Here is a 25,460-nt window from a genome sequence, read left to right on the forward strand (position 1 = left end):
TTCTACCTCTTGATTAATATTTTCTCACTTGCGGCCAAATCCGGAATAGGGATAAGATGGGTTTTCAATATACAGGTAACAGCAGGCCGGTAAACCTAATCTTTAACAGCGGATAACATAAATATTAATATCCCATCAATGTATGAAACCCTTGTGGAGATAACCTTTGTAATAACCATAAAAACACACTCGGCAACGGTATTAGCATTGCCATGGAACAGGATTCTAGCATGAGCTACTTCTGTTAGCCTTTTGTTTTAACCACCATGCACAATGCCTTACACAAACATTTTCCAATGATCATGTAACCTTTCCCTTCTCTCTGTCCAACCTGTCGGTGCTTTGTGTGAGTTCAGTCTACTTCGGCCATCCAAGGAAGGAGCACTGAAAAGGGAAAACGTCATTTCAGCAGCAGACTGCGGCCATGCAGTTCTGGGCTAGCCTGTGGCTCATCAGCCTAGAAGCAGCCACATGTGGTCGGGATCGGGGGCCTGATGTCCTGCAGACAGCCTCAGAGCTAGTTGAAGTCACAATTTTATCAGGTTTTCCTCAGCATGCGAAAGCGGGCCCTTTTTTTGGCTTTTCAGCTCCACCTGGAGTCTGCATTCCTGTAAAGGCTGAGAAGAAATAAACAAAGCTGTTTTTGCATTCTGTAGTTCACGGCTTGGTTGCGCAGTAGTCAGAGTGCAGCTTAGCTTGAATCTGTGTGATGATTCTCCGGATTCAGTCAGGTCTCCGCTCCGCAGAGGACGAGAAAGAAGATTCCCCTGTTTCGCTCTGGCCACTCCATCGAAACAGTCAGATGAGTTTTGCAGCCCTTTCCGCGCAGCTTGGCTTTTGGGCCTTGAGTCACATGGCTGCTGGTCAAAGCGGACTCTGAATCAGTTGTGGCTGGCAGTTTTTCCGCCGATGCACGGGAGGAACTGAGTTTCAGAGAGGCACATGTCTCACTCGGCTCTTGGCCTCTTCCAGGCCCCATGTGGCTCCTGGAGAGCAGCCCCCCCCCCCGCCCCTCTCCTCGAGGCCTCCAGGAGAAATAGTCCGTGGGCCAGAATCTGTAGGACGCTTCCTTAAGAAGTTTCGTATGAACTGTCAGGGGGCAACTTTCTTCCACCGGTAAAAGTTGCTACACATAGCAGTGAACTCAAAACACCAATGTTCCCACGTTTTCACTTGCACATTAATAAGTTATAGCCGATAAAAAATCTATACTGTGGAGCTCCGGTCCAAGAGGTCACGTGATTCGATTTTTGCTCCTCAGCCAATCAGATCGCTGTATTATCAGCTGTGCGCGTTCACCAGTTCATCATGGCTGCGCTCGTAAGATGTTTGTATGCATTTGTTTCCAGACGAAGAAAGCCCGATAATAGCATTTTCTGGTGCCAACTGGCTGAGATCTTGATGGCAAGAAAAAAGAAATAGACTTAGACTTAGACTTTCTTTATTGTCATTTTGTAGCACAGAGTGCATACAGAACGAAATTTCGTTTTTCATACAGCTCAGAAAGATTGCAGTAACTCTACAGGATACCTTGCAGTGAATTTACAGTACAGGATAAGAAAAATGCAGTGGTAAATCACAGTCAAATACAGGATAACTTTCAATTAACTTTCGGATAAAGTGCAGCAGTGAGCAGTAGGCAGATTGAAATGTAAAAACAATGTAAGCAATGTAAACAAATATGCAGTAAGATGCAGCAGTGATTTAACAGTAGACAGTTGCATTGTAAACAGTTTTGCAGTACGTTTCCGGAAAAAGTGCAGCAGCGATATTGAAGGATACATACAAATGTGCAAATCAGCGAGTCGAGTGTGGTACACAGTCCGTTTTTATACTTCAGCTGTTCAACAGTCTGATGGCAGCAGGGAAAAAGCTTTTGCAGAACCTGGTGGACCTGCAACGGATGCTGCGGAACCTCTTTCCAGAGGGCAGCAGGGAGAATAGTCTATGGTGGGGGTGTGAGGGGTCCCTGATGATGTTACGGGCTCGAGACACACAGCGCTGCGATGAAATGTCTTTAATGGAGGAAAGAGGAGCCCCGATGATCCCTTCTGCTGTCCTCACCACTCTCCTCACGTTCTTCCAGTCGGAGGCACTGCAGCCTCCACACCACACAGAGAGACAGCTGGTCAGAATACTCTCTATGGTGCTTCTGTAAAAGGTCGTGAGAATGGGCGGGGGCAGGTGGGCTCTCCTCATCCTCCGCAGAAAGTACAGTCGCTTCTGTGCCCTCTTCACCAGTGACATGGTGTTCATAGTCCAGCTGAGGTTGTCCGTGATGTGCACCCCCAGGAACTTGGTGCTGCTGACCACCTCCACAGCTGAGCTGTTGATGAGCAGTGGAGCGTGGTGAGGCCGGTTCTTCCTGAAGTCGACAATGATCTCCTTCGTCTTCTCCACGTTCAGGATCAGGCTGTTGTCTCTGCACAAATAGCCCAGACCATCCGTCCATCCATCCATTTTCTAACACGCTTATTCCCGCTGGGTTTGCGAGGTGCTGGTGCCGATCTTCAGCTGTCAATGGGCGAGACGCGTTGTATAAACTCGTTGTGCCAGACGAGTTATCCCCTTCCGAATTTGTAGAATTTTGTATTGTATTTTTGAAATCAATAAAAGTTTTAACCTTCAGCTTTGTGAAGTCTAAATATTTTAAATATCACATTCTAATAAAATGAAATAGATTTTTTAAACTCCTAATACATTGTTCTATTTTTAAAAGAGACATATCTCGTTTTCTTAATATGGTTAATATCTCTATATGGTTCTTGGTTGAATTAAAATATTATTAAATCTGATCATTTTGGATGTACCTTTATTCAGTGTTCATTTGATCACACGTGAAATCCGCTCTATATGATCCATTCATGCGGGTCAAAAAGAAAAGAAAAAGAAAAAAGACGAACAAGCAGACAGCTGTGATGAACTCAGGAAGGTGTATTTTTGGTTTAAGCAGACAGACATGCGACAATCTAATAACATAAAGCTAATATTTTCGTGACACATGTGAAAATGACCACAGAGCCATTTACTTTCTCATAACGTGTTATATTGAATGATCAATCGAGTTTTAACCGACATAGCAATCCTTTATGATCGCACTAACAAGTGTTATATTTTCATTTTTTTCACACTAACTGAACGATAATGTAACAACACCATTGCTATATTTCGTTAAGAAAAGTAAAATATCTTCATTTCCATGCCTAATAGGTTGGAAATGAGGCGGAGTTGACTGGATTCATTCTTCCAGCTGAATGCGCTCCTAACGCAGGGGATACAAATTCTGCCGGGGATAAGTCGTTTGGCACATCGACACCTGTGCTATCCTAGCGCAGCAGGTCTTGGTGATATCACTGTATATTGGGCAAAAGTCTGGACTATTTCTCCCCTGCGATGGACTGGCGACCTGTCCAGTTTATACAACGCCTCTTACCTATTGACAGCTGGAGATAGACACCGGCACCTCGCGAACGCAGGGATAAGCGTGTTAGAAAATGGATGGATAGATGGATGGATGGATGGATGGATGGTCTGGGCTTTTTCCTTTTTCTTAATGTGCAAGTGAAAACGTGGGAACATTGGTGTTTTGAGTTCACTGCTATGTGTAGCAACTTTTACCGGTGGAAGAAAGTTGCCCCCTGACAGTTCATACGAAAAGTCACCGTACAGATTCTGGCCCACGGCCTAAAAAGTGGTCATCATCTCTGGCCAGGGGTAGAATGAAGATGTGTGAGCTTGGTCAGAAGTGCTCTGACATTTTGTCTTTGGGGAGTGGTTTACAGCAGCCACCCTGCTGAGAGAGAGGCTTTGCAGCAGGGTGGTGGAATTCCTTTGGTACCTCATCCATGGTAGATGGTCAGAATTCAATCTGACATCAATTATTTCATTATGGTTTTAATATGGCACACCTGGAAACTCTGGAAACATCTTCAAACACAACTTGACTCCATACAACACACTAATGGAACAGCTGCTATATACTGATTTTTCATTCAAGAATGGTTTTCTAGGGGAATGTGGCCCATTACTCATTTTATTAATGAATGAAACATTTCAAACATGTTGAATTTTGTAATATGTTGTACAATTACACACTGTTTAAAGTTATTTAATGTTTAATAAACAACTCTCTGTCTGTTACGTGTTGTCTGGTGAATATAAGCCAAAACAGCTGATATCAGGATAATAGTTAAAAGGGATGATTCGAGCACATGCGAGCTTGTACAGCAAACTCTGCACACACATAGAATAGATGAGTGACAACTTCTCTTCAGGTTCAAGAATTCAGTTAACAGAAATTAAATGAACATCTAGAAAAAAAAATCACTATATAATGCTGTTTATCTCAACACTATATTTTAATCAACAAATCCTCTCTACTAGACTAGTGAAATTTAACTAAAACAACTAAGCAAAATGAAGACAAAAAGAAGCTAAGATAAGGAACTATGTGCATACAAAAGAAACAAAAGACAACCTAAAAGTGGGTGATCATCATCAGAATAATTCAGTGAATCCTGGTTCACTGCAGATCTGAGTCAAAGAACCAAAGTTCAACTTAAAGAACATGGAATGAGCTTAAATTAGCTTAACTAATTCAGAACATCACTTGGTATGTGATTCAACCCATTCACAATACAAATCCTGAGACAAACATTTTAAAGAATGATTTTTTCAATAAGAATCTGTAAACTTTAGGAACGTTTGATATTGCTAATGCGATTATACCTCCGGGAGGCTAGGGGTTGCTTTGGCGATTGGTCGTTAAAATTGGTTAATCCTGTTGGCTCTGTAGGCAAACTGTAGGGGTCCAGGAGGGGGTCGGTGATTTCTTTAAGGTGTGAAATCACAAGGCGCTTAAAGGACTTCATAACCACAGAGGTCAGAGCGATGGGTCTAGTCATTAAGTCCTGTGGTTCTTGGCTTCTTGGGAACAGGGATGATAGTGGAGGCTTTGAAGCAGGCTGACACGTGACATGTCGCCAGTGAGGTGTTAAAAATGTCTGTGAACACTGGAGACAGCTGATCAGCACAGTGCTTCAGGGTGGATGGAGAAACAGAGTCTGGTCCAGCAGCTTTCCAGGGGTTCTGTCTTTTAAAGAGTTTGTTGACATCTCTCTCATGTATGGAAAGAGTTGTCACTGAGGTGAAGGAGAGGAGGCGATCTGTTGGGTGTTGTGGGGGGTGGATGCAGAACTGTCCCTTTGTCTGTCGAATCGACAGTAGAAGTTGTTCAGGTCGTTGGCTAAGTGTCGGTCGTTCATGGAGTGGGGGGCTTTAGGCTTGTAATTTGTTATCTGTTTAAGCCCTTTCCAGACAGAAGCAAAGTCGTTTGCTGAAAACTGGTTTTGCAGCGTCTCAGAATACAGTCGTTAAGCCTCTTTGACCGCCTTGCTAAACGTGTATTTTGCATCTTTAAATCTGCATTTGTCCCCTCTCCTGAAGGACTCTTCCTTATCCAACCTCAGCCTTCTGAGTTTGGCTGTGAACCAGGGTTTGTCATTGTTGTAACTCACCCTGGTTCCTGATGGAACACAGCAGTCCTCACAGAAGCTGATATATGATGTCACAGCCTCTGTGAACTCATCCAGGCTGTTGGTAGCAGCCCTGAAGACATCCCAGTCAGTAGAATCCAAACACGCCTGAATATGCTCCACAGCCTCACTGGTCCACTTCTTTGATGTCCTCACTACAGGTTTGCAGAGTTTTAGTTTCTGCCTGTAAGCAGGAATCAGGTGAACCACGACGTGGTCAGACTGGCCCAGTGCAGCACAGGGGACGGCGTGATAAGCATCTCTGACTGTGGTGTAACAGTGATTCAGAATGTTCTCCTCTCTGGTCGGGCATTTAATAAACTGTCTATATTTAGGAAGTTCATGCAATCTTTCTGAGCTGTATGAAAAACGAAATTTCGTTCTGTATGCACTCTGTGCTACAAAATGACAATAAAGAAAGTCTAAGTCTAAGTCATAAAGAAAGTCTAAGTCATGAGTAGGGTTTCCTTTGTCAAAGTCACTAAGGACAATAACTAAGGAATCTGGATTGCTCCGCTCCACATTCAGTATCTGGTCTGCGAGCGTACGCTGTGCGACCTGCACGTTTGCGTTCAGCGCGATGTAAACACCGACCAGAATTAATGAAGCAAACTCGTGGGATGAATAAAAAGGCTTACTGTTTATGATGAAGGATTCCAGGTCAGGAGATTCCTGATTCCAGATTCCTGTTCACCAGCCTAAACTCTTTTTAGCTTCAGATAACTTCCACTCTGATGCGCAACAACAGATCATTTCAAAGGTTTGTTTCGGTTCACTCCACCATCATTCGATGGTGCTATGAGCATTATTACCACATTGATATGGAATATTAAGGTTGATTTAAAGGTGTTTTGTATTACTTTAGGTCTGCAGACGACGCTGTCAACCTGGCCCTTCACCACATCCCTCACCACCTGGACTCTGCAGGAACCTACGCCAGGATCCTGCTTGTGGATTTCAGCTCTGCCTTCAACACAATCATCCCAGCTATGCTTCAGGAGAACTCCACCTGCAGGTGGATCACACACTTCCTGTCTGACAGGAAGCAGCACGTGAAGCTGGGAAAACATGACTCTGACTCACAATTCATCAGCACTGGTTCCCCCCAGGGCTGTGTTCTTTCTCCTCTGCTCTTCTCCCTGTACACCAACAGCTGCACCTCCAGTCATCAGTCTGTCGAGCTCCTGAAGTTCCTGACGACATCACTCTCATGGGACTCATCTCTGATGGTGACGAGTCCGCCTACAGGTGGGAGGCTGACCATCTGGTGACCTGGTGCAGGGAGAACAACCTGGAGCTCAACGCTGTAAAAACAGTGGAGATGGTTGTGGACTTCAGGAAGAACTCAGCCCCAGCTACCCCCATCACCCTCTGTGACTCCACCATCGACACTGTGGAGTCTTTCCGCTTCCTGGAAACTATCATCTCCCAGGACCTAAAGTGGGAACTGAACATCAACTCCCTCACCAAGAAAGCCCAGCAGAGGATGTACTTCCTGTGACTGTGGCTGATGCCTCACACCCCAGTCACAAACTATTTCAGACACTTTCCTCTGGCAGGAGGCTGAGGTCCATCACTCCACTTACTCAAATCTCCTCGACATTCCCAGAACCAGACTCAAGACAATGGGAGATAGGGCATTTTGTGCTGCTGCCCCACATCTGTGGAATGCCCTCCCTGACACCTTGAGGGCACCTCAATCCATTAAGTGTTTTAAAAAAGGCCTTAAAACATTTCAAAGCTTTTGGTCCCCTTTAGATGTTTTTTCTCTCTCTTCTAGAATAGCTTTTTTAAATTTTTTATGCTTTTCCCCCCTTTTTTTCCTGTAGTACTTTGAGATCTTTTGATGGAAAGCGCAGTATAAATTAAATGTATTATTATTATTATTATTATTATTTTTAAAATCTCACGCCACAAGAACAGTTTCTCCCGATCCGCTACCAGCCTTATTAACAAGGTCCAGAGCCCCGTCACACTTGACAATGTGACGGGGCCTCTCTCCCTCCCCCATTCAGGACCTACAAGCTACACCAACGTAGCATCTACAGACCTTCTGCGTCTACTATGTATATAGCTCTGTATATGTATCTATTTTGTCTGCACCATCAACACCAAGTTAAATTCCTTGTAAGTGCAAACCTACTTGCCAATAAACTTGATTCTGATTCTGAAATGTTCCTCAAGAAAAAAGCCTCTCACCTATGTGGATTCTCTTGTGACTATTTAAATTACTCCGTATAGTGAATCTTTTTCCACATATCTGACAAGAAAAAGGCCTCTCACCTGTGTGGATTCTCTTGTGACCATTTAAATTACTCAGTATAGTGAATCTTTTTCCACATATCTGACAAGAAAAAGGCCTCTCACCTGTGTGGGTTCGAATGTGAACATTTAAATTACTCAGTCCAGTGAAACTTTTTCCGCATGTCTGACAAGAAAAAGGCCTCTCACCAGTGTGGGTTCTCATGTGAACTTGTAAAGAACATAAGTGAGAGAAACTTTTTCCACATGTCTGACAAACAAAAGGCCTCTCACCTGTGTGGGTTCGAATGTGAACATTTAAATTACTCAGTCCAGTGAAACCTTTTCCGCATGTCTGACAAGAAAAAGGCCTCTCACCTGTGTGGGTTCTGTAATGATTTTTCAATTGACTCTTGTGCTTCAAAGACTTCCCACAAACATCACATTTTAAAGACATTTTCTTTGTGTCAGTGAAAGACTGACTCTCTGACCCAATGGAGCTGCTTCCTTTGTGGTCTTTGGTCTGAACTACAGGAGAGATATGAAAGGAAAGCTGCTCAGTTCTTGGTTCTCCTTCACGTTCCTGAAGGGTAAAGGTCTCCATTAGAGCAACGGGCTGCTTCTGGACAAGCTGCTCTCCCCCTTTACTGCTGCAGACATTCTCCTGCTCCCTTCTAGTTGGTAAATGTTCAGGATCCTGTTGTTCATGTTTAAGCCTTGAAGAAACTTTTTCCATTTCATTCTCAATCCGTGGACGTTCTGGTTTCTGTTGTTCCTCTTCAGACCATGCAGACTCAGGCTCTACATGTTCTTCTTTAATAAATGGAGGTTCTGGTTCCCTCTGTTCTTCAGTCAGAAGAGGTTCTGGTTCCATCTGTTCCTCTTCAGACCACTGAGGTTCTCCTTCCTCCTGGTCATGACTGGACCTTCTCCTCTGGTTGCAGAGCTGTTGGATGGAAGAAGCTTCCTCCTCCATGGAGACATGTGGCTTTTGGAGGTCTGTGGGGACAAAGAAAGAGATCATTAATATAATTTAACTGATGACTGTCTCATGCATCAGCCTGGTTGTTTCTGGAGATACTGGACTGAAGGCGTCACACTGTTTATCTAAAATTAATTTGTCGTGTTTCATTTAAAAGGAGGTGAAGTTAGCAGGGTAAAGTGTCCTCCACACTAATTGGCAGCCCTGGTAAAGATGTTCAAAAAGTTGAAAATAAATCCAAATTTTATTGCATCACTACAAGGTACACAAATTTTTGAAAAAATTAAAACTTGAATTTGAGGATATTTTTGTCAGAAAGCACATGTGTGCTCTGAGACTATGTCTGCGTGAGGGTAGGGGGGGATGAGGGAATGAATGAAGTCAGATTTAATTCTGAACATGTACCACGGGGGAGGGACCCAAAAGGTATTTCACAGCAACCAATGAGCTGCTTCTCAGCAGGGTGCCTGCTGTAAACCCAAAGCACTCCCCCACATACAAAGGTCAGAGCCCTCCTAGCAGAGATCCAGTCTATTCGTGCAAGCTACATGGAACAGCAGAGTTTGCTTCTTCTACCATGGGGCTCCCGAGGAGCGGAGGACATGAATCTGGAGAATCATCACACAGATCGAAGCTTAGTTGCACTAACTTCTGCGCAACCCAACTGCAAAGTATAGAATGCCGAAACAGCTTTGTTTATTTTTGTCAGCTGTTGCAGGAAAACGGACTCCAGTCGACACGGATCGATCGCCTTTCCTCACCAGACATGCTGAGATCAGAGGCTGCCTGCAGGACATTGGAGCCTACGATCCCGACCACGCTGTTGGTTACCTCATAGCCGAAGAGCCGTATGTCTGCTGCTGAAAGAATCGCTTTCTTTCTTTTTTTTTCCAGTGTCCTGTCTAGCAATGTGGCAATAGGAACTGCCACATTGCTCGACAGGACACAGCTCGACAGATTTTGCTTTTACAAGTGAACAGCTTTCGTCATAGTGCTCCGCTTGATTTATGCTTGTAAATAGCTTTATTGTGATTCCTGCAGGGAGAAATTCAAATTATATGGACACTACAATGGGAGAGTAAAGGAAGAACAAGAAGAGAGAGAAAAAAAAGAGAAGAGGTGAAAGAAAGAAGAGATAAAAGGGAGAGAGTGATAAAACGTTCTCCGTCTGCTCCATCACCTGGAAAGAGGGATGCAAAAAGAACAGCACAACCAACAGACATAAAGCAACAGATACAATCGAATAACACCTAGATGCCATTGCTAAATCATATGTATTATTATTTAAGCTGACATGTGTAATGTGATACCTGAAAAAAGAAAATGAAAGAACATAAATAAATTATAAGCTTTCTGTAAATAAGTGAACATTTAATAGCTCAATAGCTGGTTGTGGAGAACCAAAGGCCCGCCTTCCCCGAGCACAGAGGCAGGAGTCAGGGGACCCATAACCCAGAACTCCCAAAAGGGCCCTTAAAGCAGGGCGCCCAGGAGGGGCCGACACAGGATATCTGCAACCCCCCCCCCCCCCCTCCCCCCTCAAGGAAAGAGGAGAGACGACCCGGAGGAAATCCCCCAGCCACCGCAATGCCGACGCCCCCAAGAGCCGCGGGGACGAGCTCCGCCGGCAGCCAGCCGCGCTGAAGTGGTCCCGGCCATGGGCCCTGAGGGCCAGAGGGCCGGCGCACGCCTGGGAACCCGCCCCAAACCTGAGGCCCACCAATGCGCCAGAGGGCCAAGACGCCTGCCAGCGCAGCGGAGGTGGGCAGGACATGGGGGGATGGGCTCCGCACCTAGCGGAGACTTGAGATGTTCTTGGGAGAGGGAGCGGACCACACCCATACCTGAAGAAAAAAAAAAAGAAAAAAAGGAAAACTCATTCACACCATCCTTCCCTAGTGCCCCACTCGCCACACACAGATTTTATTAAAAAAAAAAAAAAGACGCTGTACACACATTCCCACATAACACTCGCATCCAACACTGACAAGAGGGGGGGGGTCACCACAAATCATCTATACGACTGCTTGTGCCCGGCCCCGCCCCCGGACCAGACACCCCCCGGACCGGGCCCCCCAAAGAGGGGGAGGGGGGGGTTGGGGGTGGGGGGCAACACGACCCGTACGAGCCACCCAGCCAGAACCCCCATCACCCCCTAAATACCTAAAGGGGTGAGGGGGTCCAGTGAAAGGATTGCTTTCACGGGACCGCCGCCTTCCTTGGATTACCAAAGTGAACCAAACTCAGATGAGTTACCGACGTGTTCGGCAGAGAAACCAGAGGGTAAAGTTACACGGTCATTGGAAAATGTTTGTGTAAGGCGTTCATATGGTGTCTCTAAATAAAAGGGCTAACGGAATTAGCTCATGCTAGTATCCTGTTCCATGGCATTGCTAATTCCATTGCCGAGTGTGTTTTTATGGTTATAACAAACTTAATCTCCACAAGGTTTTCATACATTGATGATATAGTAATGTTTATGTTATCCAGCCCACTCAATATAACTGAAATAAAAGCCGAAGCTTTTAAAGTTGGCGCCATAAATTCCGCTAGCCAAAATGCTATTTAGCTTCTGGTAGCTTCCGTGTCCAGACTCTCAAAAGGAGCTTGTTTTAAAGCATAACGCTTGTTCTTTCCGCTCCGCCATTGTTTGATAGTGCTATGAGCCTTATTCCTGCATTAATATGGAATAATAATGCCAATTTAAAGGCGTTTTGGGTAACTTTAGGAGTAACCAATTTCAACGACTGATTCCACAAAAGAATTACATTAATAAAATCGGCCGTCCCTAAAATAAATTATTTTACTGAGAAAATCAGTCATGTTATTTCCTCAAGTAACGTTTTGTGCAACTCAGGATTTGCATTGTGAATGGGTTGAAACACATGCCAAATGTTGTTCTAAATTAATGAAGCTAATTTAACCTCAGTTCATATTCTTTAAGATGAACTTTGGTTCTTTAACTTAAAATATTATTTCTTCAAATGATGTTTTGTTTAACTCTATTCCGTGTCCTCAAAGTCGGATCTGCAGTGAACCAGGATTCACTGAATTATTCTGATTATGATCAACCACTTTTATGTTGTCTTTTTGCTTGTAAATAGTTCCTTAGCTTAGTTTTTTTTATCTTCATTTTGCTTAGTAGTTTAGTTAAGTTTCACTAGCCTAGTAAAGAGGAATTACTGATTGAAATATTATGTTAATTCAGATAAACAGCATTATATAGTGATGTTCTCTGGATGTTCATTTAATTTCTGTTAATAAATCCTTGAACTTGAAATAAGTTGTCACTCCTTTATTCTATGTGTGTGCTGCAGGTTTTGCTGTTAAAAGATCGCTAGTGCTCAAATGGCGCACCGCGAGCGAGTTATTTTTAGAACGTGACGTCACGAGACGTCATATCACGTGGTACGCGGTAGGGCAAGCTTGCTCTGTCCTCCGCTGTTTCGCTGTAATAGAGCTGTGCGTTACCCTTGGTTTTACTCGTTAAAACGACTGCTTTTTCCAAGTCTAAGACCATGGTTTTTAAACATTGTTGCTATGGAACGTGCAACAGCAACTCGAGGTACGCTGATCGGCCGCATATGAAGGATGTTTTCTGCCAAGGACTGCCAAGGAAAAATGTGTGCGCTGGGTACACCGATGCGGTCAGCCTACACAACAGTTCAACCCGGAAAAAGTTACCAAATTCACGTACATATGTAGCAAGCATTTTGTTGGAGGAAAGGGCACAACCGAAGAACATCCTGACCCAATTCCAGCGACATCAAGTAGTGAACAGGTAAGAGTTTTTTGAATACCATTTACCTTTGTCAACCGAGCGCCTGCTACCATAATAGCATATAGGCTATCATGGCAGCTGAGATGTAAACAGTTGTTTTATAGCTACCTATTGGCAACATCGATTCCTGGACGGTGATTACAAAGAGAAAAAAAAACGGCAGACGATGCCATGAACGCCGAGCAGGGAAAAAAAACGACTTACCGTTCGATCAACTCGGCCCGTTTTCCGGTCTTTTTACACCCTCGACACTAGGGTGACCATATTTTCATTTGGGAGAACCAGGACACCTTGGAGCGGGGGGGGGGGGGGGGGGGGGGAATCTCTGTTCCCATGCATAGAGATGTCTGTGGCATGCACTCACTTAACATAGGCCTACGTAATCCTACAATAACATGATATTTACAGTTGGTTTATTAAAAATGCTTTTCAGTTAAAGTCAACAGCAATAACTCCAATAACAATTGATAATTTTATTCAAAATGTATTTACTAAAAAATGCTTAACAATTCCTGTAATGAATGAATAGCACAATAAAGGCCTTCCATTTGTCTCGACCCGGTCTGAAAGCGGGGAAACTCTTTTGTAAATCGTCGGTAAACATACATTTGCGCTTCGGCATGTTGTTGGCGTACTGACAGCCACGCTATCTATCTTCTGATTAAGAACAGGGCTGCCCGCACTGACGCGGCTCAGGGATTACGTCACACGCAGCGCTGTGTGCAGTGCCCTAGTGCCTGTCAATTTAATGGTCCAATGAAGGTAATTTAAAAAACAGGACATTTCCTCACTTTCTAAAAAAAACCCGGGACGCCCGGGACAGGACGTGAAATACGGACATGTCCCGGGAAATACGGACGTTTGGTCACCCTACTCGACACTCAAGCCATCGTTTGAGCTGAAGGTTGGTGTGTTCTTCGACAGTTCGACCAGTAATCCGTGCGCCTGGGACAACGTCTTGCAAAAGATTAACGGCTGCAAAGTCGGTCATATCGCTGTTTCTGTTGCGCGTGTAATAGCTGGTGGCTACGGGCGCTCTCTACCTGTTTGTCCTACCAAAGCAGCAAAAGGGGCGTTGCTCTTGAGATGGTGACATCATGTGCGCGGTACGCCATTCATCCCTTTCAACCATTGTCTTGATATCAGCTTAACAACTGATTATCACCAGACAATACTTAACAGACAGAGTTATTTATGAAACATTAAATAACTTTAAACGGTGTATAATTGCACAACGTATGTACAAGTGTTTGGTCTCTGATAATTGTTTCTTACTTTGCGACCAAATCTTTGGACCGAGTAACATGGGTCGTGGTGAAGCGGAATAGGAAACGGACCCGCAATCATAATAGAAGAAAGGAAGAAGTCTTTATTGGTCATTGTAACTGTACATTTCAATGAATTTGTCTTCTGCATTTAACCCATCCTCTAGGAAGCAGTGGTTAGCTTCTATAGCTGCCCAGAAATCGGGGGTTAAGGGTCTTGCTCAGGGATCCATAGTGGCAGTCTGTGGGGATGGAACCAGGTACCTGCAGCCTTCCCTGAACACAAGCTGCTCTAACCACTAGGTCAGCCCTAGTGATTAGAGCAAAGAGAGAATTCAAAGAAAAACAATAGATGAACTCAGGGGTTTGTTAAATAATTAAAGTAACTTTTCCACACACACAATGTGAAGGGAAATTGAGGGATTGGGACTGAACAGCTGTAGCCTGATGAAAACCACTGATCAGCAAGGCTAAGGAGCATAAAGATTGGACTTTGGAGGCCTGGAAGAAGGTCATGTGGTCTGATGGGTCCTGATGGACTCTGTTGGTACCAACAGTGAGCAGATAAAGCAACAACAACAATGGATGTAGAACAGATGTTCCCTGTGGAACACCACATTGAACAAGACAGGAGAATAGGGTGTTTTCACTGACGTCACTGGCCAACTTCCGGTCCGCCATATTGGGTGGCACACTGCCTTATCTCTCGTTGTCCTACACGTATTTTCGTATCGAGAATGGATAAGTACGCCAGCACGCTAGAGCGACCAGATAAGGACGTATATCTGAGGAAATGTTCCGTGATCGACCATATGGACCCGTATGCCCTCCACGGTGCCTTGTTTAGCCGTAATCCAGATGATTGGCCAAATGTAGAGCACGGCGACATAGTGCATTACCTGGTGTTCGGTGAAAAACCCTCTGCACACTCTTGAGGAAATGAGAGCTTACAAGGGTCTAGAGGCTCACAACCAGTTCACATCTGGTTATGTACATCAAGGAAATCGCCATCATACGTGGACGGGTGAGTTTTAATAAGATGGTAAAAATGTAAACAATCCGACGCAAATGTGTTGCATGCTTCTGCGGTGGCTGGCGGCCGGCGGCGCGCGAAGGCGCTCGGCTGCACGGCCGATCGACGCCGCTCGCGGCTTTAATTATTTAAGCAGAACAATGACCAGTGCAAAATTAAGTTGTATTTACCGTATTGGCGCCGGTAGGAGCTGCAGATCATAAAGCCAGCAAACAGTGGGAACACAGCAACTCGTTCAAAGGTAAGCTGTGCTCAGACGGGCTCTGGCGCATGCTAACCATTAGCGCTAACAACCACTCACGCATGTAATGTACTTTTAACTAGCTGCTATGTGTTTCAAACGTTTAGAACACACTCTCATTGACATCGGGATACTGTGGAAAGTTATGTTCGGTCGACTTACAGCCACGATCCAAGCGAGCCGACGACTCTTTGTTATCTCTGTAACTCGTTCAAAGGTAAGCTGCGCTCAGACGGGCTCTGGCGCATGCTAACCGTCAGTGCTAACAACCACTCACGCATGTAATGTACTTTTAACTAGCTGCTATGTGTTTCAAACGTTTAGAACACACTCTCATTGACATCGGGATACTGTGGAAAGTTATGTTCGGTCGACTTACAGCCGCGATCCAAGCGAGCCGACGACTCTTTGTTATCGCTAACAGTTGTTCTCCGTGGTTGCGCCTCCAGGCAGGAAAGCGGTGGAAAATTAATCTGTTTCTATGTTTTTCCCATGGCGATCATGTGTTGCGCTGTTACAGCCCACAATATAGCAACGGTTTACCATGGTTGAAATCAAGTTAAGGTGAAATTAATCAAATTAAAACACGGCTGAGAGAGGGAGTACAGTACGCGGTAGTCATAGGCAGTAGAGGCGGCGGAGGCAGTCAACACGGCAGCCGCGGAAAGTAATAAGTCATAACGCCCAAGCCCTATTATTAATATATTCTTCTTACATGTTTTAAATACTTAACAGTTAATTACCTGTGACAAAGTGAGCACCGCAGACTCTGGCGTATTCCAGCTTAACACCGTCCAAATCGGACCTGGATATCCGTGTCAGCCATAGGTGACGGCGTTGTTCAGAGAGCTGTTTTGTTTTTTCACATTGATTCACTATTACGGCTGGTAGGCGATAGAAAGAGCGTTGATCTCCACCTCCACGGGCCGTGCAACCAACCATTAAACACGTTTTCACCATTGTTCACTTCCAATACTGCCTAAGGCGTCATACAACGCAGGTCAACGGTGCGAAACGACTGCCACCCAATATGGCGGACGCGCTGAGTAGTCACGTGAGCGTGACGTCAGCTGAAAACACTCCATTATCTAGAAATAGATGCAGCCAATAAGGGTGACGTATGTTAAGATGGTATATCATAATGTAATACAAGCCCATCCCCCGCCCCCACGGTTCCACGCACACCTCCAGCAACTAGGGATGCACCGATGCCGATACTGGTATCGGCATCTGGCCCGATACCACGTGTTTGTACTCGTACTTGTATCCGTAAATGTGTTCCGATACTATAGGACCGGATACTAGCATACTTTTCTCTTTAACAGAAAGCATTAGTTTGCGATCAGATACTAGAAGAAGAAGAAGACAAAACAGCGAAGAAGAACGCAGAAGAAGAAGAAGAAGACAAAACAGCGAAGAAGAACGCAGAAGAAGAAGAAGACAAAACAGCGAAGAAGAACGCAGTGTGACGTCAAGAGCATAGAGAATGAGGAGGGAGCAAACACAAAAAGGGTGAAGGAGTTAGCCATGTCCGCTATTTGGAAATATTTTCAAGTTAACGAGGACGACAAAAGTAAGGCTGTTTGCAAAATATGTCAATCAAAGTTATCAAGAGGAGGAACAAACCCTAACAGTTACAACACAAGTAACCTGATAAAACATCTTAAAACGCAACACCACGCAGAACACAAGGAGTTGTCTCATGGCGGTGGGAAACTGCAACAACCAACATTGCAGCAAACGCTGAAGAAGCGGGAGAAGATGTCCAGAGACAGTCCACACGCAATGAAGATAACAGAAGCTCTTACCCAATACATTGCCCTCGATGACCAGCCATTATCCGTCGTTGAAAATATTGGATTCCGACGTCTTCTGAGTGTGCTGGAGCCGAGGTATGAAATTCCTTGTCGGCAATACATCACTGACCGGGAGCTGCCGAAACTATACGACTTTGTGAAGAGACACATCCAAAGCCTTTTGCAAGACGTTTCAGCGATAAGCTTGACAAATGATATCTGGACGAGCAGCGTTAGCCCGGTGTCACTCATTAGCCTAACTGCGCAATGGGTTGACAAAGATTTCACCCTGCAGAGGGCTGTCTTGCATGCAAAACATTTTCGGGGATCACACACTAGCCAAGCCATCGCGGATGTGTTTGATGAGATGCTCCGGAAGTGGGGCGTTCCCAAAACTTTGATTCATGTTGTGCTACGTGATAATGCTAAAAACATGATAAAAGCCATGACGGATGCCGGACTTCAGAGCCTTCCATGTTTCGCGCACACACTCCAGCTGGTGGTTAACGAGGGGCTTCTGGTCCAGAGGAGTGTGACTGATGCTGTCGCTATTGGTCGGAAAATCGTAAGACATTTTAAACACTCCACATTAGCTTACTCCCGGCTGGAAGATATTCAGCTGCAGCTCAACCAACCAACAAAAAGATTGCAACAGGATGTACAGACCCGCTGGAACAGCACATTTTACATGTTACAGTCTCTCATTGAGCAGAAGCGCGCTCTTGGAATATATGGATCTGAACACGAGCTTCCAGAGAATCTCGCCGCTCACCAGTGGGCACTTTTGGAAAAAACTGTTGTTGTTCTGGCTCCGTTTGAAGAGCTTACAAGAAAAGTAAGCTGCTCTGATGCATTGGCATCAGATGTGATCCCTGCTGTGACTGTGCTTCTGAGAATCCTGAACAGAGAAACTGAAGAAGATCAGGGTATCAAAACAATGAAGTCGACCTTAGCTGCAGCTGTGAAGAGGCGCTTCACTGACATGGAGAAGATCCCCCTCTACTGCATTGCAACTCTACTGGATCCAAGGTAAAACTCTGCCCTTTTCTGTTTAGCATATTAGAATATGATCAAAACAGAACCAATTAAGCTAAAACGTAATTAAACATTTATTTAGAATAATGCAATTACACTTATGGCATTTAACATACACGATAAGCTTACCTTACGTTACATGATATGATTTACCATTTTTCACCTACAATTTAAAGACTAGCCTATCCATAAAAAGCAAATGTATTTTTTTTCTGTTGTAGGTACAAAGATCGTTTTTTCTCAAACGTCAACATTGCCATAGATGCCAAAGAAATGCTGAAGGTGGAGTTGCAGAGTGTGAATACAGGAGAGCCAAAGGAGAATCTGGAAGAGCCACCTGCCAGAAGGCTTCGTATGACACAAGCTAGCAGCAGTCTGGACAGAGTGTTTGAGGAGATAACAGAAGAACAAAAGTCGTCTTCACAAAGCCATGCCACCCCAGTGGGTGCTGCCATTCAGTTAGAGACCTACCTTGGAGAGACTACAATTCCTCGAGAAGAAAACCCACTGCAGTTCTGGGGTGTTAATAAAATGCAGTTTCCTGCTTTGGCTAAAATATCCCAGAGGTACCTCTCAGCTCCATGTACCAGTGTAGAAAGTGAGAGACTTTTTAGCTCAGTTTCACACATCATAAATGAAGATCGAAACAGATTAAGTGCAGCAAATGCAGAGATGTTGCTTTTCCTCAAGAAAAACTTGCCTCTCACGTTCTTAAAATAGGTTCCGACCTAAAAGACAAGCTTTACAAGAAGCATAATGTAATTTATCAGTTGCTCATTCAAAGTTTGTTTTCATAGTTATATATTCAATTTGCATATAGGTAAAAACTGTGACAAGGTTGTTAAAACTATTCAGTAAATGTTAAAATCTATGTTTAACAGTGTTGGTTAGACTAAAAGTGGTGTTCTATGTCTTAAAATATAACAAGAGGACAGATCTATACAATTAAAATACACCAAGTGTATTTCTGTTTGAGCCAAATGAAAATAAAAAAAATTCAAATTAATTCTGAGGAGTTAATGGCACTTTATAGTACTCGTATCGGTACTCGGTATCGGCAAGTACTGAAGTTGAAGTACTTGTAATCGTACTTGGTTTGAAGAAATCTGGTATCGGCACATCCCTACCAGCAACCCAACATGACGCCTAACACCAGGATTACTCTACTTTCTAGGGGAAACCCTGAACTATGAGGACAATCATTCTGAAGCAAAGCCTGGAACATCAGACAGACACGTCAGCCGTTTTAGGGTCTGTAACTTTTTTAAGAGTGGGTGGATGTCAACACTCTTCAGACAAACAGGTACCTGACCAGAAGCTAAAGAGGCATTTACTATGTCAAGTACACAAGGACCAATGCACTGAAAAATACACTTAAACAAGTATGCTGGAATAAAGTCCAGAGTTAGCTAACATGTCGAGTATAGCCAGAAAGCCATATGCAGACTTCTTTATTGATAAAATATACACAATAGTGTTGTTCAGAAAAATGGAGAGACATGAAAAAAGTTCAGTCTATCTTCTGCGTGACCAGACAGCGGAGTACAGAATCTGTCTATACTGAGACTTGTGATTTTTCTCAGCTGCTGCAGGAAAGCTGAGAGGAGACAGCGAGGAGCGGTTTCCTCTGCTACGGCCAGATCCAGCTGAGAGGAAAGCTGATCTGAAGTCACCGACTGCAACCTGTACAGGTTGCAGTCGGTGAAATCTGGCAGAGAAATAAACAAGGAAAGTTTAGAATGTTTTACTTAATGTATTTTCACGGTGTTTTTTTAAAACAGGCATAGCTCCCGTTAGCATTTTGAAACCAAGGGTTGCTGATGTGGCTCCAGTGTGTTTTTATGGTTAGAACAAGCTTTACTTCCATAAGGGTTTTATACACTGATGGGATAATGATGATTGTGTTTTCTGGTCCGCTCATTACTGCCAAATAGATCTGAAAAGTATTTTAAATTAGCGCAGAATGTCCATTAGCATAGCGCTATTAGCTTCTTACTGATAACTTACGACTACAACCTTAGTCAACGCAACTATGGTTTGTTTTTAAACATAATGTTTGTTGTCGTTTCGTTGGTGCTATGAACATTATTATAGCATTAATAGGGAATATTAATGTTGATTTAATGGTGTTTTACATAACTTTAGGATGAACCCATCAAGTGACCGATCACTATGGCGACCCCTAGCTTCCTGGAGGAATAATCACATTAATAAAATCAAGTGTCCTAAAGATTGATTTAAGATGGCAAATCATTCTTTAAAATTTTATTTTTTTTCAAATAATTTTTAACTGAGTATTTGCATTGTGAATGGGTTCTAAATTCTTTAACCTAATTTAACCTCATTCCACATTCTTTGAGATAAACTTTGGTTCTTTAAGTCAGATCTGCAATGAACCAGGATTCACTGAATCATCCTGATGGTGGTTTTAAAATAGCTTGTTCTCAACAAATAAACGGATCTTTGGTCATTTCCAGATGTCCTATGAAAATACAATTTGCTTTGATTGTAACAAAACACCAAAAGTCTCTGTTGGGAAAAAAAAATCCACCTTCCTGAGTCCATCCCTGAAAGCAGATGCTGCTTTATTCTTGGAAAACATATTTTTGTTGCTAGATAGACCCCATGAATGTAATAAACCCCACATGTAATAAAATTAAAATCGAGTAAAGTTAAGCCAGAAATATAAACAAATCTAGATTTTCATTCAAACAGGAAGTAGGAAGAAAGAGGCAGGTAGCCTCCAAAATATAACCATTAGAGCTGTCCGTTTTAACGCGTTATTAATGCGCTAACTTTGCTAGACCATAACGCCGACAACTTTTTTATAGTACATTAATCGCTTGTCAAAACAAAAACACAGTTGCCTAATGTTTTCTTACCCTCTGCGTTTTCTGTAGTTCCAGGAATGCTAAGTCTGCGCAGGAGACCGCAGCATAAACAGACTCACGCTTTGAATGGGCAAAAATGGCCAGCAGACAAGGTATCCTAAGTGACAAGTTTCTTTTTAACGTTATGCCAGATGGCACTCTCAACAAAACCTGAGTTGTTTGCACGTTCTGTAGTGGCGTAAGGAGATACCAGCGGAGTACGGCGAGTCTGACATACCACTTGTTAGTCAGACATATTGCGCAGACTTCGAGCCAACAAGCAACTCGTCAAAAACAGACAACGCTAGATAATGTGCACCGAAAACCCATGAACAACACAACTAACAAAAATGGGGGGGGGTGGGGGGGGGGGGGTTAAAAGCAGAGAGCAAATTTCATTGTAATGTATGTTTCAATGACAAATAAATAAATAATGACAATAATATTACTATTAGTTATTATTACTAAAAACCTGGCAGCAGCTATAGCTACATGGATAGCTACCTACTGCAGGCCGATTAATGTTGTAGAGGATAAAGGTCTGCTTGAAATCATTTGCATTGCGAGCAATGATCCAATGTAAGAACTTCACTCAAGCATCAACTGTGAACAGGATTAACAGCTTGTATGAAGAAAATAAGTTGAGTGTGCTGAGCACTTTATGCAGGTAGCAAGTCAGTGGGAAAGTGAGCATAAAGTCAGTACACTGAGAACAGATAGTGCTGGCAACATGATAGCAGCAGCCAGACAATTGCCGTTCGAGCATACGCCTCGCACACAGTATCCACCGATCTATAACTGTTTCTTTGCAAAACAGTCCCTCTGAAAACACTCTTGCAAAATGCAGAAAATTAGTCGAACATTTTAAACATAGTTCTTCTGACACCGCAGAGCTAGAACAGAAGCAGATTGGTCACAATCAAAAAACTGAGTCACTCACACATAATGTGTCTAAAAGATGGAACAGTACTCTGGAGATGATCAGCCGTGTACCGAGAAATCAAGAACCTCAGAGATGTTCCTGCTCTACATCCTACCAACATCACTATGCCAACACCCGCTGAGCTGGATAAGCTAAAAAAAAAAAAAAACCTGGAGGACGTCCTGAAGCATTGTGGGTAATTTTTATGTTTTGCTCAGTACACTTGTAACTCTGTATGATTATATTTATTCAAAATATAAAATCTAGACAAATGTCTCAGAAGATACAAGTTTCTGATAAGTCTGAAACTTGCAGGTGCTGCCAGCATTATGCCATCTGTCGAGGGTGATGGAGGTCTCTGCAGATGAGCCTGCCTACATGACCAGAATTAAGGAGAGCTTTACTGCAGAAATGGATAAACGCAAGCAGCAGACCAACATAACATGGCTGAGAATAGCAACTTGATCCCAGGTTCAAGGTCTTAGCAGAGGTGAGAGGTCTGAGCTGTGGCAGTCCATCTCTGATTTACTGAGGAAGGAGAGGGAGATGCCTAATCAGCCAGTGTGAGATCAAGAGACATCAGGACCACCTACAAAAATGCTTCATTAATCTTCATCTGATGAGGATGAGGACATGATTGAGATGTGTATAGAGCGCTACAAAGCAGAAGCCATCATTGGCCTGGAAGAACCTGCTACATGTGTACAGTGTGAGAGATTATTTCACCGTCTGGTCATGTTGTCCAGAAGAAACGAGCGTCTCTCTCATCTGAAAATATTAAACGGCTTGTGTGTTTGGGCAGCTGGCTTAGTGCAAACATGAAAGAAATGAATTAAGTCATGGAATGCATTTATAGCTGCTGCACTTCCTGTTCAGAGCAAAGGAATATTTAAGCATTTTGAAAATATTCTATATGTAAAATGTTATGTTGGTGAGATGACTGTGGAAGCCACTTCTTGTAAATTTCATTAGACTTATCTATTATTATGTAATTTTATTTTAATTAAATATTTACTTCAATGTGCACTTTATTTTATTTTAACAGTACATGTTTATTTTTGTCCCATGTTTAACTAAAGTTAAAGAAATAACTAAAGTTTACAGAGTACTTTGAAGTACTGTTTACTGTTCTGTAGTTTTGAACTGCTATGCTACAGTTTGGATGGAAGCATAACACTTAATTGTTTACCATGTTTGAATAATTATTGGCCAGAACTTAAAATGTTAATATGGCACCACAAAGTTTTTATTCCAATTTCTTAAAAGTGCTTGAAAAATAATAAAAACTTTTTGTACAAGCATGTTTTTTTATATGTCATTTATTACACAACTGCATTTTAAGAATGCCCAAAAAAGGCTTTTACACTTTCAAAAATAAAAAGATTAAATTTGTGATTAATCTCGAGTTAACTATTGACTTTATGCAATTAATCGCCATTGAAATTTTTAATCGTTTGACAGCATTAATAACCATGTATAAATTTACACGTTAGAGAGACAAGATGGCTGCTCGTATAAAGCTGTATTCTGTGTTTTTAATGGAAAGCTAAGTGAAAGAAAGTCAGATTAATTTATGAGTTCACATACTTGGTAAATAAAGCTGGTTGTGAAAATTTATTTTAAAGGTTTTTCATCTTTAAAGCTAGAAAGCAGCAGCTGAGGAGAACTGGGAGGATGTTAGTTTCAGGTGTGAACGGAGCCTCAGAGACTGAAGTGTGGTTGGAAAGCTGAGAGCTCAGATTAGAAACTGATCAAACTGATTTATCAGACACTTTTTGTAGCTTCATACCGATTCTGGGGAGTTTTATCTGGGGTCTCCAGCAGCTTTCCAGCAGTCTGGCGTCTTCCTCGTAGCGGACGATGGTTTTCTCAACCTCTGAGAAGATTTCTTCAGCAGCAGCAGTTAGTCGCTCTCTGATAAACTCTCTCAGATGCTGAACTGAAGACATTGTTGCTGAAACTACGCAAAGATTCAGCTGAGAAACGAAAACACAACCGTCTTCCTGCTGAGTCCACACACGCTGCTGCTGGAGCCTTTTAGTTTCACTTCCGGTGGACGTCACTGAGACAAAGCAGCTGATTGGTCCATCTACCGCCCCCTGCTGGACTGGAGTGGATCTGGCCTGCACGTGGTTCTGTATGTAGGTCACCCGAATACCACGAATTACAGTAATAATCCTCAATAGAACTTTTCAAAACCAAAGCAATGTTTAACATCAAATGGAGTTAGTTAATTATCAAATGGAGTTAGTTGACATATTCCTGCTACATTTTATCTATTTTCAGGTCCACCTGTAAATGTGGAGACATTTCTTTCACTGATACATGGTTAGTATGCTCAGTATTTGCCAATGTCCACTTAATTTTCATGAGCTACAGTGAATACAATAGAAATACCTTTATTGTACCTCAATGAGGGAAATATGTACATTTAAACAACCGTTTTCAGTGAATACTTTTATTTCCGAATCACAGTAAAAGAAATCCAGATAATCCTCACCAAAGTTCACCAACATCTGGTATAGAATTTCAAAATAAAAGCCCTTCAAATAACTTTTTTTGTAATTTCTTTCTTAAGTTGCTGTCATTCTTGCAACAAAACTTTAGTTTTTAGTTTGAAGACGTTTCGCTTCCTCTCCAGGAAGCTTTATCAATTCAAAAAGTCTGGAGTAATGTGGAGTATCAAGCTTTATACTACCGCCCAACAAAGGCCTTGTAATGCTAGATAACATGCAAATTGAACAGAAACAGGTCCACCCCTTAGTAATGGGCGGTCGTTAAAGTCATTAAGCCAGCAGATTGAAGCGAAACTGGTCCACTCCTCTGCAACGAGGAGTCGTTAGGGTTGTTGTTGGCCTGGCTTAAAGGAACAATGTCATGATCACCTGAATATGGGTGAGAGTTAAGGTGATGAATGGCTGGAATTAATCCTATAGCTGTATTATAAGTTTTTGAGAGTTGGAACCTAAGGCCCCCTCCTCTGTTTAAGGTTGTTTTTTCTCTCTTAATGTAGGTGGCTTCCTTCACACCCCTTTCATTGCTGTAATTCTTGCAACAAAACTTTTGTTTTTAGTGAATATTTTCACGTCAGAATGACAGTAAAACAGCCCCAGATGCTGCTGACCATCCGCTATCACAGACAGCTGCTGGAGGGAGTCGCTATGGCAACAAATCACTGCCTCTCCATTTAAAGGTATACTATGCAACCGGGGTTGATTTTCCAGCGAGGCTCCCCCCAGAGGGCGAAAGTAAAAGTGCACTGTCGTAAAGATGCTCAGCTGTTCTGGTTTCTCCATCAAGCCAGTTTTATTATCATTATTATTATTTTTTTTATTTATTTATTTATGTTGGCGAGATGCTACCGCCACCACCTCGCCGCCGCCGCGGTAGCGTCTCGCCAACATAAAAAAAATAAAAATAAATAATAATAATAATAATAAAACTCGATATGCTTGCATGTTTATTTGACGTTAACACACGGTTCTTTGTTGTTGCTTTCGCGTGTGCATATAGTGAATGGCTGGGCAAAAACACATGGAGTTCTCGCCGTAAAGCGAGACTTCTTTGTTTCCCCCACAGACCCCCAGGGCGGCCGAGAAAACCTTTGTTCGACCTGAAATGACTAATTTAATCATCCAAAACAGTATGGAACATATTAATTAACTGAAAAATGTTGTATAGTATGCCTTTAAGGCTTTCCTCAGAGACACCAGTCCTTGGCCATCTGCATGGACTCTAATTTTTCTTTCAATCACATATG

General features: G+C 43.0%; 2 protein-coding genes across 2 annotated transcripts; one reads left to right on the forward strand and one right to left on the reverse strand.

The window, feature by feature from the left end:
* Positions 1-7,393: 7,393 nt before the first annotated feature.
* LOC118558947 (zinc finger and SCAN domain-containing protein 2-like) lies at positions 7,394-23,765 on the reverse strand. Its single transcript, XM_036129561.1, has 2 exons — positions 23,490-23,765; positions 7,394-8,774 (listed from the first exon to the last, which is right to left on the reverse strand). The coding sequence occupies exons 1-2, from the start codon at positions 23,647-23,649 to the stop codon at positions 7,714-7,716; spliced, it is 1,221 nt and encodes a 406-aa protein (XP_035985454.1). The 5' UTR covers positions 23,650-23,765; the 3' UTR covers positions 7,394-7,713.
* Positions 17,101-18,740, forward strand: LOC105924633 (zinc finger BED domain-containing protein 4). Its single transcript, XM_021315374.2, has 2 exons — positions 17,101-17,902; positions 18,130-18,740. The coding sequence occupies exons 1-2, from the start codon at positions 17,241-17,243 to the stop codon at positions 18,626-18,628; spliced, it is 1,161 nt and encodes a 386-aa protein (XP_021171049.2). The 5' UTR covers positions 17,101-17,240; the 3' UTR covers positions 18,629-18,740.
* Positions 23,766-25,460: the final 1,695 nt, after the last annotated feature.

The sequence above is a fragment of the Fundulus heteroclitus genome, unplaced genomic scaffold (assembly GCF_011125445.2).
Source record: "Fundulus heteroclitus isolate FHET01 unplaced genomic scaffold, MU-UCD_Fhet_4.1 scaffold_185, whole genome shotgun sequence".
NCBI classification, from domain to species: domain Eukaryota; kingdom Metazoa; phylum Chordata; class Actinopteri; order Cyprinodontiformes; family Fundulidae; genus Fundulus; species Fundulus heteroclitus.

Bases quoted from the DNA above. Each gene is read 5' to 3' on its own strand.
- LOC118558947 (XM_036129561.1), bottom strand. From the start codon at position 23,649: ATGTCTTCAGTTCAGCATCTGAGAGAGTTTATCAGAGAGCGACTAACT. The intron at 8,775-23,489 runs GTATGAAGCTAC...TTGTCCCCACAG, and splicing joins GATAAAACTCCCCAGAATCG to ACCTCCAAAAGCCACATGTC.
- LOC105924633 (XM_021315374.2), top strand. From the start codon at position 17,241: ATGCTCCGGAAGTGGGGCGTTCCCAAAACTTTGATTCATGTTGTGCTA. The intron at 17,903-18,129 runs GTAAAACTCTGC...TTTCTGTTGTAG, and splicing joins GCAACTCTACTGGATCCAAG to GTACAAAGATCGTTTTTTCT.